Below are 15,704 nucleotides of genomic sequence, written 5' to 3'. Positions count from 1 at the left end.
ACGATTCTTAAGCCCACACGTTCGTAATTGAATATCCTACAATGGGAGATTAAGTAAATAAACTTTTCCAAAAATTATAAAATAAGTTATTTAAACGTGAGTTAATCGTCTTAGCCGGTTTTGCTCGTTTTTCCTCATTTTTCATCCGTTTTTAGTGATTCTTGAAATATTGCCTTTGTAATTACTAAATCTGCCAAATTAACCAACAAATTAATTATTTTGGGGATAAAGTTTGAAACTTTATGATTTTAGGGATCAATATCGGGGGTAAAAACGTGACTTTTTAGCCGATATCATATACCGTGAGGGTTTCACCCGGTATAGGTGTCGTTAATGTTGGCAGCTCCTTTAATAATGCCTTTACATCCTGGAAGGCCTTCTCGGCCTCATCCATCCAAATGAATTCTTTTTTGTTCAGGCAGCCCTTTAACGTCTGGAAAAAGGGGAGAGCTCTGTCGGCGACTTGTGACAGAAACCTTGTGAGTGCCGCTAGCTTCCCGTTTAAGCTTTGCACATCTTTTTTATTCCTGGGTGACTGCATGTCTTCGATTGCTTGGATTTTCTTCGAGTTTTCCTTGATTCCTCTTGGAGTTATCGTGAAGCCTAAGAAACGGCCTTCTTCCATTTCGAAAGAGCATTTTGATGGATCTAACTTCATATTGATTTTGTGTAGTGAATCAAACATTTCCATGATGTCCAAAATCATGTGTTCCTCTATTTTGCTTTTAATGACGATGTCATCCACGTATGCTTCGATATTTCGTCCGATTTGGTCCTGGAATGCTTTGTCGATTACCTGTTGGTATGTTGCTCCGACATTCTTTAACCCAAATGGCATTTTTGTATAACAGAAAATGCCTTTGTTTGTGAAGAATGCAGTTTATTCTTCGTCAACTTCTGCCATTGGGATTTGTTAGTGACCCCTGTATGCATCCAGGAAACTTAGAAACCGGAAACCCGAGAGGGACTCCACCTTCCATTCGATTTTTGGCAGAGGGTAATTATCTTTTAGGAATGCTTTGTTGATGTGCTTGTAGTCGACGCACATCTGCCAAGATCCGTCTGCCTTTTTTACCATCACGGGGTTCGTAACCTATGTTTGGTAATTTACTTTTTTCATTATACCGGCATCGACCAGTCGTTGTACCTCGTTGTCCAGGAATTCGCTCCATTCTAGCGCCATTGCTCTTTTCTTCTGAATAACCAGTGTGATGTTCGGGTTTACGTTTAGTTGGTGCTGTGCTATCTCACGAGGGACTCCTGTCATATCGGATGGATCCCAGGCGAAGACATCGATGTTTGCCGCTAGGAGTTTGCAAAGTGTATCCTTTGCGTAACCACTCAAAGTCGTCCCAATTTGGATCCTTTGCTCTGGGTATCTAGGGTTCGGTGATACATAGCCGTCATCATGCACTGTGATGTGATTTGCCCCTTTAAATATTTGCAAGCACTCAACCGGCTCCATCTCGTGTGTCCGGATGGTTGCTATGCCGACTGGGGTTGGAAATTTTAGCATGCCGTGCATTGAGGACGTGATTGCCCCAAATTTTTGCATGACGTTACGCCCAAGGATGACGTTGTACCGGGAGTCTGTTTTGACGATAGAGAATTCTATGTCTGCAGTGCTTTGAAAAGATAATTTTCCTAGTACTACTTCCAATGTGATAGAGCCTACTGGCCAGATTGCGGCACTGTTGAACCCTGCTAACGGGGATATCGCGGCTTTCTTTTGCCAGCGAATGCTCTCTGGTAACTGCAAAAAAAAGTGTTCAAACATGACCTTTATCCTTGCACATGTGTCAGTGTAAATTCGTCCAATTTGACAATTGGAGATGTGTGCCCGAATGATGATAGGCTCTGAAGACGGATTAATATTAAACAACGACTGGAAGATGATTGGTTCGTGATTCCATTCAACTGACACTCCTGATTTGCGTTGTTGTCCGGCGACCCATGAGTGAATCATGTACACATCAGCGTCGGATGTGTTATTCGGGCCTGCTTCTTTGTCTTCTAGCTCGTTAGGGTAAGCAGTGATTAAATTCGTACCTTTAGATAGCGCCATTTGATCAAACCAAAATCGTCTCGAGTGAACAGATTTCGGGTTTGAGTGCTTGATTTGGGAAAAAGAGTGAGTCGAATATTTTAACTCCAATAATTGTGCAAACCCTGATTTGGAATCTGGATTCCAAGGGCGTAAAACAATCGGTCAAATTAACCTTATTCGATTGTTATCGAATAAGTTAATATCTAAGAGTGGGGATTAATTTCGACGATGATCGGAGCATTGATCGAAATAGAGTTAACGACTGGAGTAATGCTACCGTAGTTGATTTGAACAGAGTAACATTAATGCATCCAGTGTTATGTGAATGAATGACCTTGTCATCGTATTTATAGGTGTTTGTGAGGGAATGATGACGTGGCACATATCCCTTTCATGGTTGTAACGAACTTTGCCTAACCCGAGGGGTGACGTGGGACCTGTCTTTTTCCTGGGAATAATCGAGCAGATCCTAACAAACTTTCCTAGATTCGTGGGCTGACGTGGCATGCAACTTGTTTGTATGTTTGTTCCGGGATCGAGTATTCGTTCCAGGATGACGTGTCTACTCCGAGACAGCGCACTTTCTCTGGGACGGCGTGCTTGTCCCGGGAGGGTATCTGTATGCCGGGTTTGAAATACCAAACAGAGAAGTGGTGATGGTACCAGCAGCTTGTCGATTCCGTCTAAGGTGTTACGGAGCTCTCAGTCTAATCCGGGAAGGTTTTGCTTTCTACTTGTTCCAAGTGTTTCTTCACAGTTATAGTTATCTTGACTGGCTATATGATGACGGATGATGTCGGGGAGTAGCCCTTCTTCCGGGATGGTCCGTGCCGGGTAAGATCCTAGCCGGTCGCTACTTTGTTAACGTCGTTTTGAGATGGATCATTATGCGTATCATTAAGTCCCCCAGTTTGGTGAGGTCGGCTGGGACATCTGCGTTCCCAAACTTAAGTTAACATGACCCACGCGTGTGATTTGACGTGTAATTAATGCTGCCTTAATCATAGTAAAGTGCTTCTCGTGTATCAATGCACCTTTTTGAGTTTTATAGGACCCGCATAGAATTTTTGCCTATATAATGATCATTTACCTTTACTCAAGCCTTTCCACTTTCGATAGTATTCGCTTTGCATAATACAGAGAAACAATTTTCTTATCTTCTTCAATTTGAATCTCTCTATTTTCTTCTTCGCTCAATATGGCCCCCCAGATCTGCTAATATTCTTCATGACGTGTTACGTGCGCCTAGCAACGTTGAACAAGCCTATCTTGATATGATTTGTTATATATGCCCTCAACTACGAGGCTTGGGGTTAGTGATTCCAAGGTCACAACAGCACGCTTGTGGTCCCCCACCAAATCATTTTGCTATCTATTTGAGACCCTTTGAGGTCTCAAATCTGAGATACCCATTTACTTTTTTCTTCAAGAAGGTTTTAAATTTCTATTGCCTTAGTGTTGCTCGTTTGCATCCGAATGGGGTTCGCGCGATCGTGCTGTTTGAAATGTATTTTAATGGTTTAGGCATGGTCCTAAGCTTGAACATTTTCAGAAGCATTTTTCGGCTATCGTCCTATCGCAGAGGGTGGTACACGTTTACTGATGAGATTGATTTCCTTGGGGAGGCACCAGCAATTGCAGATAACTGGGTGCAATAGTTCATTTTTACCAAGTGTTCTGACTTTCCATTGAAGAACGCACAATCCTATCTGTTTAGGTCGGTGACTGTTCAGCAGCCGAGACAGTTATCTGAGCTTGGAAAATTTATGGTTGACCAGTTGAGGGGCCTGAAGATTCCTTAACGATCTTATGATGAGCAGGTGTTGGTAATGGCTAAGGTTAGCAACAACTGGACCAATTCTGATAGGATTCCTGTTGCTCGCAGAGGAGGGAGAGGTATTTATCCTTGCGACGTTTTCCATCCTTTTTTTTTCTAGTCATGGTTTGTAAAATGACATTTTGATGATCTGTGCAGAGTTAACTGTGTCGGAGGTTCTGAGGGCGACGAGTCTGGATGCATGGTTTTTACCAACAAGGTGGTTGAAGGTATGCCTCCGGAGTCTTCTAGCCATCACAGGGCACCGCCTCCTAAAGATTTGGAATCTTCCAATGGCGGTTCTTTAGAGGGTAGGCTGATCCATCGTACCAGGTGCCGGATTGAGCCGTCTGCAGCAGCTGCAGGAATGCCTTCGATGCACACTCTTTTTAACTTACCTAATAGTATTTTGTGCTGACTACATTGCTTTCTTTCGTGTATGCATAGGTAACGCTGGTGTGACTTCTGCGGGGGCGTAGGCATCTGCCCCCATGGTTCCGTTGTTGGATGGAGTTACTCCCGGGGAGAAGCTTGAGCCGGTTTTGGGGGAGAGTCGGGTGGCTGAGGAGGAGCCAGCTACTGAAAGGGGGTCAGTTCAAGGGCATCGTCCCGGCAAACAGCCCGTCGTGGAGGTCTCGGATGCTCGCCCCCGGCTAACAACAAATGCTGGGCAGAATGTTTACGTTCTGCCCGACTTTAATGTCGAGCGATTATGTGATCTTCTTCACTGTGATGCTTCAGATTACCCGGTTTATAGGGAATATCTGGACTTCATAACCTTTCTGGCTCTGAAAAAGGCGTTGGCCGCACTTTCTACCACCCAGGCATAACACTTATGTTTTCAGTTTACCATGTTTGCTCAGCATCTTGTGGCAGATAAATTACACCAGAGCGAGGCTGATGCTCGTCGTATTCACAAGCATTGTGTGATGTTTGAGAATGATAACTGTCGCGTGGCGGAGTGGTCGGGGACAATCACTCGCCTTGAGAGGGAGCTGGCATGGGCGAATGAGTCCTTGGAGTCCACCCGGGACGAGTTACGTGTTTCTCGGAAAGTGCAGAAAAAAGTTGAAGGTGGCACTTGCTCAGGAATAGGAGAAGGTCGTCCTACTTTCTGATGACAACAAGAAGTTATCAGAGAAGGTGTCGGCCATGTTAGGCGAACTTACCCGCCTTCAACTCGGTATTCATGTTCTTTTTGGCCGTCTCCTGAAGTCATCCCTTGTTCATCAGCCGTTCAGCACCTTTATTGAGGCTATCAAGAGGCTGACTATGTTTGAGGTATTGAAGGCGGTGCAGTGTTTCTTGCCGCCTGGTAGTGCGGCCCAAAAGATGAAGACTGATTTGAGCGCTACTTGTGTCCAGGACTGCTAGCGGGCACACGAGGCCCTTGGCCAGATTAATTTTGAAGAGTTAGACAAAATCTGCAGGGACGAGAACTCATCCGTGGAGGATATTGTAAATTACCAACCGTAGAGATATGCACTCGGTTGTGTTTTGTATGATTAATGCGACTTCTTTATATCTTGTTACATATTGTGTATAAAATAGTTTATTTTGCTTCGAGTTACGTATATTGTCATGACAAAAACGTATATATCTAGACTACGTGTGAGTATGGTCGAGTTGTTTATATGGTAGAACTGAACCATCAATGATATGGTCGGACACCCTTGTTATCCGAGAAGGTTCTTCAAGGGGTGTCCTCCTACCAACGAAAGCTAGAAAGCATTTCTTCTGGCGGTAGTTCCGAAATATGCCAAAAGACTTTTGATTTTACTTGTGACATATTCAGAGTCGTTAAAGTGCATAAGTATATAAAATGAAACTTTATTGATGACTTATACATAGAATTGATTTGAATACATAAGTGTTTTACATTTCTGCCATCCGAGTGGGTGATCAGTCCTCCCGATCGCAGACAAGTTACACATGATATTTCTTCAAATGAAAGGCGTGCCAAGGGCATTGTATCAGAACTCTGTATGGTGTCTCCAGGTGGTATGCTCCATAATTAGTTATGCCGACAACCCTGTAAGGTCCCTCCCATCTTGGGCCCAGTTTTCCAACATCTTGCTTTCGGCTGGCCTCGTTGCTACGTAATACCAAGTCATTTAACTGAAAGTCCAGTGGCTTGACTTTTTTGTCATAGTGGTTTACGATTTTTTCCTTCTTTTCGGCTTGCCGGATATGTGCTATCATTGATAGTGCTAAAAACAAACATATATTTCATAGCATTATCCCTCAAGAAAGACAATATTTTGTTGCAATTGTTCTATTTACAAGTGATATTCGTTTATGTAATAAAAGGTGAAGACAAAAGACAGATTCGACGATTTGAAGATGCAAATGACCAAAAATCTAAAAAGTACAAAGTACAATCAAAGTGATTCAAATTATTGATGAGAAACGTCTCAAAAATACAAGAGTACAAGATGTAAAACGCAAAGTACAATATATTAAATAGTACGCAAGGACGTTCGAAAATTCGGAACCGAGACATGAACCAACTTTCAGTGCGCGACGCAACGGACCAAAAATTACAAGTCAACTATGCATAAGAATAAAATATAATATATAATTAATTATATATTATTATATAATATAATTTTACGCAGCCCATGTTTTGGATCTTATATGTGAGCTGGTTTCCAGACATCCGCACTCGCGGTACTTTTGTGAAGGATACCACCGCATTCGCGGAACTCTACAGTTCAATGTGGGCCTATAAAAGCCATCGAATTCTGCACGAATTTTACACACCTTTTTCTAATTCATTCTCTCTATCTCAACGTATATATATATATATATATATATATATATATATATATATATATATATATATATATATATATTATAATTTTAATTTTAATGATAAATTCTAATAATAAGGGTATGTTAGCGAATGTTGTAAGGGTGTAAGTCGAAATTCTGTCCGTGTAACGCTACGATATTTTTAATCATTGTAAGTTATGTTCAACCTTTTTAAATTAATGTCTCGTAGCTAAGTTATTATTATGCTTATTTAAATTGAAGTAATCATGATGTTGGGCTAAATATTAAAGACGGGGTAATTTGGCTTTGTACCATAATTGGGGTTTGGACAAAAGAACGACACTTGTGGAAATTAGACTATAGGCTATTAATGGGCGTTATATTTGTTTAATTAAATGATAGTTTGTTAATTTAATATAAAGATTTACAATTGGAAGTACCTATAAATAACCATATACACTCGATCGGACACGATGGGCGGGATATTTATAAGTACTAATAATCGTTCATTTAACCGGACACGGGAATGGATTAATAGTCTATGGACTTATTAAAACATGGGTGAATTATATACAAGGAAAATTGGTGTAATTATGATTTAAGTCCCCAATTAGTTGGAATATTTGACTTCGGATATAAGGATAATTTGACGAGGACACTCGCACTTTATATTTATGACTGATGGACTGTTATGGACAAAAACCAGATGGACATATTGAATAATCCAGGACAAAGGACAATTAACTCATGGTAATAAACTAAAATCAACACGTCAAACATCATGATTACGGAAGTTTAAATAGGCATAATTCCTTATTTTCATATTTAATTGCACTTTTAATTATTGCACTTTTATTTATTGTCATTATATTTAATTGTACTTCTAATTATCATACTTTTTAATTTCGTAATTTTATTTTATCGCACTTTTATTTATCGTAATTTCATTATTGTCATTTACTTTACGATTTTAATTAAGTCTTTTATATATTTAATATTTTACATTAGGTTTTAACTGCGACTTAAGTTTTAAAATCAACAAACCGGTCATTAAACGGTAAAAACCCCCTTTTATAATAATAATACTACTTATATTTATATTTATATATAGTTTTTAAAAATATAGCGTTAAACTTGGCGAGTTCCCTGTGGACGAACCGGACTTACTAAAAACTACACTACTGTATAATTAGGTACACTGCCTATAAGTGTTGTATCAAGGTTTAGGTATATCCACTCTATAAATAAATAAATAACTTGTGTAAAATTGTATCGTTTTTAATAGTTTTTCATAATAAATATATAACTATTTCGTATACACCTCTACGCACATCAATCGTCCATCGTTCTTCTAGAGCATCCAAGTTTTCTCGCAATGCTTCATCATTTTTTTGTTCATCGAATGTTGTTATTCGATTGGTTGGGACAAGCACCTCAGCCGGGATAATCGCTTCGGTGCCGTACACCAAGCTGAAAGGTGTTTCGTTCGTATTGTCTTTTTGTGTTGTTCGGTGTGCGCATAGTACATGTTGGAGCTCGTCCACCCATCCTTGCCGGTGTTTACCTAGTCTTGCTTTTATCCCGGCAACGATGTCTCTATTAGTGACCTCGACTTGTCCGTTGGCCTGTGGGTAGGCCATAGAAGTAAATAACTGTTGAATGTCCATGTCTGCACCCCAGTCCTCAAATGGGTTGTGTGCAAACTTTGTGCCGTTGTCGCTGACTATCTCCCGTGGTAAACCGAAATGACATATAATATCCTCCCATACAAAGGTTAAGATTTTTCGTCCCGTGATCGTGCTTAACGGTTTTACCTCGACCCATTTTGTAAAGTAGTCAATTGTGACTACTAGGAATTTGACATTTCCGACACCTCTTAGGAATGGGCCAACAATGTCGATCCCCCATTTGTAGAACGACCAAGCGGCATGTATAGGAATCATGTTACGGCGAGGGGATCTGTTGACGGGAGCGTGTATTTGACATGCCTCACAGTTTACGATCAGGTCTTATGTGTCCTGGTACATGTGTGGCCAGAAATAACCCATTCTCTTGATCCTGCTAACTATCGTTCGGTGGCCGGAATGTGTGGAGCAGGCTCCTTCGTGCATTTCTTGTATGATCTCTTTGGCCTGTGCTGGGCCAACGCATCTTAAGTAAGGCTCTGTGAATGATTTCCTATACAGGATGCCATTTTTAAAGTTGTACATTGGTGCCCGCATTCGTATCCTGCGGGCTTGTAATTTGTCCTCCAGGAGGGTACCATCAGCAAGGTATTTTATGAAAGGTGTCATCCAACACTCTTCCTCCGTCGTGATTGTTGCCATGAGAGTATCCTCTTCGGTTGACTTTCTTTCCAGTACTTCAACCATAACCTTTTTGGTGAAGTGGCTGTAGAGCAGAGAGGCAAGCTTGCTCAAAGCATCTGCTTTCTTATTACGGTTACGGGGTATTTGCTTTATTTCAAATACTGCGAAGCTGTTGGTTAGTGCTTTCGTAAGCTCCATGTATTTTTGCATCGATGTATCTATTGCTTCAAAGCTGCCGTTTAACTGGCTTGCTACTAGTTGTGATTCGACATAAGCTGTAAGTGGTTGTACGTCTATACTTTTTGCCAAGCGTAATCCGTCTATTAGTGCTTCGTACTCAGCCTCGTTGTTTGAGGTGGCGAACTTCAATAGGATAGCGTAGGTTATTTCTTCTCCTTTTGGGGAAACGAGGAGTAGGCCTATGCCGGCTCCCTCCTCACTTGACGCTCCATCCGTATATAGTTTCCAGAATTCGTCCGTTTCCCTTCTTGTAACAGTGGTTTCTCCTTGTTTGATCATGTCGGACGGGAGCTCTACCAAGAAGTCGGCTATGACTTGGCCCTTTTACCGAATGTCTCGGGAGGAAGGTGATTTCGTGCTCGCCAAGTTCTATTGCCCATTTGGCAATTCTTCCAAAAATTTCTGGTCTAGTCAGGACGTGTTTGATCGGTTGGTCCGTAAATACTTGTATCGGATGTGCTTGAAAATACCGTCGTAACAGTCTGGCTGTGTGCACTAAGGCGTAAATTAGTTTTTTTTTCCATGGCCGGGTAGTTTACTTCTCTGTTTTTTAATACTTTGCTTACGAAGTACACCGGCATTTGGATATTACCTCTGTTGGCAATTAGAACCGAGCTGATTGCTTCAGAGGAGGCGGCAAGGTATACCTTGAGGGTTTCACATGGTATAGGTGCCGTTAGTGTTGGCAGCTCCTTTAAGAATGCCTTTACATCCTGGAAGGCCTTCTCGGCCTCATCCGTCCAAATGAAATCTTTTTTGCTCAGGCATCCCTTTAACATCTGGAAAAAGGGGAGAGCTCTGTTGGCGACTCATGACAGAAACCTTGTGAGTGCCGCTAGCTTCTCGTTTAAGCTTTGCATATCTTTTTTATTCCTTGGTGACTGCATGTCTACGATTGCTTGGATTTTCTTCGGGTTTTCCTTGATTCCACTTGGAGTTATCGTGAAGCCTAAGAAACGGACTTGTTCCATTCTGAAAGAGCATTTTGACGGATTTAACTTCATATTGATTTTGCATAGTGATTCAAACGTTTCGATGATGTCCAAAATCATTTGTTCCGCTATTTTTTTTGATGAAGATTTCATCCACATATGCTTCGATATTTCGTCCGATTTGGTCCTGGAATGCTTTTTTGAATACCTGTTGGTATGTTGCTCTGGCATTCTTTAACCCAAATGGCATTTTTGTATAACAAAAAATGCCTTTGTTTGTGAAGAATGCAGTTTTTTCTTCATCAACTTCTGCCATTGGGATTTGTTGGTAACCCCTGTATTCATCCAGGAAGCTTAGAAACCAGAAACCCGAGAGGGACTCCAACTTTCAGTCGATTTTCGGCAGAGGGTATTTGTCTTTTGGGCATGCTTTGTTGATGTCCTTGTAGTCGACGCACATGCGCCAAGATCCGTCTGCCTTTTTTACCATCACGGGGTTCGCCACCCATGTTTGGTATTTTACTTTTTTCATTATACCAGCATCGACCAGTTTTTGTACCTCGTTGTCCAGGAATTCGCTCCGTTCTAGCGCCATTGCTCTTTTCTTCTGAACAACCGGTGTGATGTTCGGGTTTACGTTAAGTCGGTGTTGTGCTATCTCACGAGGGACTCCTGTCATATCGGATGGCTCCCAGGCGAAGACATCGATGTTTGCCGCTAGGAATTTGCAAAGTGTATCCTTTGCGTCACCACTCAAAGTCGTCCCGATTTGGATCCTTTGCTCTGGGTATCTAGTGTTCGGTGATACATAGCCGTCATCATGCACTGTGATGTGATCTGGCCCTTTAAATCTTTGCAAGCACTCATCCGGCTCCATCTCCTGTGTCCGGATGGTTGCTATGCCGGCTGGGGTTGGAAATTTTAGCATGCCGTACACTGTGGACGTGATTGACCTAAAATATTTCATGGAGTTACGCCCAAGGATGATGTTGTATCGGGAGTCTGTTTTGACGATAGAGAATTCTATGTCCGCAGTGCTTTGAAAAGGAAAATTTTCTAGTATAATTTCCAACGTGACGGAGCCTACTGGCCAGGTTGCAGCACTGTTGAACCCTGCTAACGGGGATGTCGCGACTTTCTTTTGCTGGCGAATGCTCTCTGTTAACTGCAAAAATAGTGTTCAAACATGACCTCTGCCCCTGCACCTGTTTCAGTGTAAATTCGTCCAATTTGACAAATTGAGATGTGTGCCCGAATGATGACAGGATCTGAAGATGGGTTAATACTAAACAACGACGGGAAGATGATTGGTTCGTGCTTCCATTCATGTAACACTCCTAATTTACGTCGTTGTCCAGCGACCCATGAGTGAATCATGTACACATTAGCGTCGGCTGTGTTATTCGGGCTTGCTTCTTTGTCTTCTAGCTCGTTAGGGTAAGCAGTGATTAATTTTGTACCTTTAGATAGCGCCATTTGATCAAACCAAAATCGTCTCGAGTGAACAGATTTCGGGTTTGAGTGCTTGATTTGGGAAAAAGAGTGAGTCGAATGTTTTAACTCCAATAATTGTGCAAACCCTGATTTGGAATCTGGATTCCAAGGGTGTAAAACAATCGGTCGAATTAACCTTATTCGATTGTTATCGAATAAGTTAATATCTAAGAATGGGGATTAATTCCGACGATGATCGGAGCATTGATCGGAATAGAGTTAATGACTGGAGTAATGCTACCATAGTTGATTTGGACAGAGTAACATTAATGCATCCAGTGTTATGTGAATGAATGATCTTGTCATCGTATTTATAGGTGTTTGCGAGGGAATGATGATGTGGCACATGTCCCTTTCATGGTTGTAACGAACTTTTCCTTACCCGAGGGGTGACGTGGCGCCTGTCCTTTTCATGGGAATAATCGAGCAGATCCTAACAAACTTTCCTAGATTCGTGGGCTGACGTGGCATGCAACTTATTTGTATATTTGTTCCGAGATCGAGTATTCGTTCCGGGATGACGTGTCTACTCCGGGACAGCACACTTTCTCCAGGACGGCGTGCTTGTCCCGGGAGGGTATCTGTATGCCGGGTTTGACATACCGAACAGAGAAGTGGTGACGGTACCAGCAGCTTGTCGATTCCGTCTAAGGTGTCACAGAGCTCTCAGTCTAATCCAGGAAGGTTTTGTTTTCTACTTGTTCCAAGTGTTTCTTCACAGTTATAGTTATCTTGACTGGCTATATGATGACGGATGATGTCGGGAGTAGCCCTTCTTTCGGGATAGACCGTGCCGGGTAAGATCCTAGCCGGTCACTACTTTGTTAATGTCATTTTGAGACGGATCATTATGCGCATCATTAAGTCCCCCAGTTTGGTGAGGTCGGCCGGGACAGCTGCGTTGCCAAACTTAAGTTAACATGACCCACGCACGTGATTTGACGTGCAATTAATGCTGCCTTAATCATAGTAAAGTGCTTCTCGTGTATCAATGCACCTTTTTGAGTTTTATAGGACTCGCATAGAATTTTTGCCTATATAAATGATCATTTACCTTTACTCAAGCCTTTCCACTTTCGATAGTATTCGCTTTGCATAATACAGAGAAACAATTTTCTTATCTTTTTCAATTTGAATCTCTCTATTTTCTTCTTCGTTCAATATGGCCCCCAGATCTGCTAATATTCTTCATGACGTGTTACGTGCACCTAGCAACGTTGACCAAGCCTAACTTGATAGGATTTTTTATATATGCCCTCAACTACGAGGATTGGGGTTAGTGATTCCAAGGTCACAGCAGCATGCTTGTGGTCCCCCACCAAATCATTGTGCTATCTATTTGAGACCCTTTGAGGTCTCAAATCTGAGATACCCATTTACTCGTTTCTTCATGAAGGTTTTAAATTTCTATGGCCTTAGTGTTACTCATTTACATCCGAATGGGGTTCGCGCGATCGTGCTATTTGAAATGTATTTTAATGGTTTAGGCAATGCCCTAAGCTTGAACATTTTCAGAAGCATTTTTTGGCTATCGTCCTATCGCAGAGGGTGGTACACGTTTACTGATGAGATTGATTTCCTTGGGGAGGCACCAGCGATTGCAGATAACTGGGGTTCAATCTTTCGTTTTTGCCAAGTATTCTGACTTTCCATTGAAGAACGCACAATCCTATCTGTTTAGGTCGGTGAATGTTCAGCAGCCGAGACAGTTATCTGAGCTTGGAAAATTGATGGTGCACCAGTTGAGGGGCCTGAAGATTCCTTAACGATCTTATGATGAGCAGGTGTTGGTAATGGCTAATGTTAGCAACAACTGGACCCATTCTGATAGGATTCCTGTTGCTCGCAGAGGCGGGAGAGGCATTTATCCTTGCGACGTTTTCCATCCTTTTTTTTTTTCTAGTCATGGTTTGTAAAATGACGTTTTGATGATCTGTGCAGAGTTAACTGTGTCGGAGGTTCTGAGGGCGACGAGTCTGGATGCATGGTTTTTACCGACAAGGTGGTTGAAGGAATGCCTCCGGAGTCTTCTAGCCGTCACAGGGCGCCGCCTCCTGAAGATTTGGAATCTTCCAATGGCGGTTCTTCAGAGGGTAGGATGATCCGTCGTACCAGGCGCCGGATTGAGACATCTGTGGCAGCGGCAGGTATGCCTTTGACGCGCACTCTTTTTAACTTGCCTAATAGTATTTTGTGCTGACTACATTGCTTTTATGCCGACGACATTGCTTTCTTTCGTTTATGCATAGGTAATGCAGGTGAGACTTCTGCGGGGACATAGGCATCTGCCCCCATGGTTCCGTTGTTGGATGGAGTTACTCCCGGGGAGAAGCTTGAGCCGGTTGTGGAGGAGAGTCGGGTGGCTGAGGAGGAGCCAGCTACTAAAACGGGGTCAGTTCAATGGCATCGTTCTAGCAAACAGCCCGCCGTGGAGGTCTCGGATGCTCGCCCCCGGCTGACAACAAATGCTGGGCAGAATGTTTAGGTTCTGCCCGACTTTAATGTCGAGCCATTCCGTGATCTTATTAACTGTGATTTTTCAGATTACCCAGTTTATAGGGAATATCTGGACTTCATAACCTTTCCGGCTCTGAAAAAGGCTTTGGCCGCACTTTCTGCCACCCAGGCACAACACTTACGTTCTCAATTTACCGTGTTTGCTCAGCATCTTGTGGCAGATGAATTAAACCAGAGCGAGGCTGACGCTCGTCATATTCACAAGCATTGTGTGATGTTTGAGAATGATAACTGTCGCGTGGCGGAGTTGTCTGTAGTGACCCGAACTTTTCCATGTTTATATATATTAATTGAGATTGATAAGACAGCGTGTTGTAACGTCGTCAAAGGGACGAGGGTTACGTAATGTCCAACAGTCCCGTAACAATCTAAAAACCTCATTTCTTACCCCAATTACCGACTCCATCACTTGTGGGAACGTTTTGTTTAATAGTTGTAGCCCGATGTTCTTGTTCTCACTTTGGTGAGAAGCGAACATTACTAATCCGTAAGCATAACATGCTTCTTTATGTTGCATGTTAGCCGCTTTTTCTAAATCACGAAGTCTAATATTCGGATATATTGAGTCAAAATAATTTCTTAACCCATTGCGTAAAATAGCATTTGGGTTCCCCGCAATATATGCGTCAAAGTAAACACATCGTAACTTATGGATTTCCCAATGTGATATCCCCCATCTTTCGAACGAAAGCCTTTTATAAACCAAGGCATTCTTGTAACGTTCTTCGAATATCTTACAAACTGATCTCGCCTTAAATAGTTGTGCCGAAGAATTCTGACCGACTCTAGACAAGATTTCATCAATCATGTCTCCGAGTAGGTCTCTTAAAATATTGGGTTGTCTATCCATTTTGTGTTTTTATACTGTAAAATAGACAAGAGTTAGATTCATAAAAAAAAAAATACTTATTAATACAAGCAATTTTTACATATATCATAAAGCATAAGCACACTATATTACATATATTACACCACACGAATACAACTATCTTATTTCGACTCGCTTGTTTCTTCTTCTTCGGTTTTGGTTCGTTTTGCCAAGTTTCTAGGGATATATGATGTTCCCCTAATACGAGCCATTATTTTCCACATTGGTTTAGAAAAACCTGGTGGTTTAGAGGTTCCCGGGTCATTGTTACAACTTAAGGACTTCGGGGGTTGACGATACATATAAAGTTCATCGGGGTTGGAATTAGATTTCTCTATTTTTATGCCTTTTCCCTTATTATTTTCTTTTGCCTTTTTAAATTCAGTTGGGGTAATTTCTATAACATCATCGGAATTCTCGTAAGAATCCGATTCATCGGAGAATTGGTAATCCTCCCAATATTTTGCTTCCTTAGCGGAAACACCATTGACCATAATTAACCTTGGTCGGTTGGGTGAGGATTTTCTTTTACTTAACCGTTTTATTATTTCCCCCACCGGTTCTATTTCTTCATCCGGTTCCGATTCTTCTTCCGGTTCCGATTCTTCTTCTGGTTCCGACTCTTCTTCCGGTTCCTCTTCGGGAACTTGTGAATCAGTCCACGAATCATTCCAATTTACATTTGACTCTTCATTATTATTAGGTG

General features: G+C 41.9%; 2 protein-coding genes across 2 annotated transcripts; both read right to left on the bottom strand.

Moving 5' to 3' along the window:
* Positions 1–1,093: 1,093 nt before the first annotated feature.
* On the bottom strand, positions 1,094–2,065 carry LOC139863930 (uncharacterized). Its single transcript, XM_071852530.1, has one exon. It carries the CDS (start codon positions 2,063–2,065, stop codon positions 1,094–1,096), a length of 972 nt encoding a protein of 323 aa, XP_071708631.1.
* Positions 2,066–8,647: 6,582 nt separating this feature from the next.
* LOC139863929 (uncharacterized) lies at positions 8,648–9,466 on the bottom strand. The gene has a single exon (XM_071852528.1). The coding sequence runs from the start codon at positions 9,464–9,466 to the stop codon at positions 8,648–8,650; it is 819 nt and encodes a 272-aa protein (XP_071708629.1).
* Positions 9,467–15,704: the final 6,238 nt, after the last annotated feature.

This window comes from Rutidosis leptorrhynchoides, chromosome 8, assembly GCF_046630445.1.
Source record: "Rutidosis leptorrhynchoides isolate AG116_Rl617_1_P2 chromosome 8, CSIRO_AGI_Rlap_v1, whole genome shotgun sequence".
Taxonomy (NCBI): domain Eukaryota; kingdom Viridiplantae; phylum Streptophyta; class Magnoliopsida; order Asterales; family Asteraceae; genus Rutidosis; species Rutidosis leptorrhynchoides.
The sequence above is the reverse complement of the archived record's forward strand: the minus strand, read 5'-3'. Positions and strand labels throughout refer to the sequence as shown.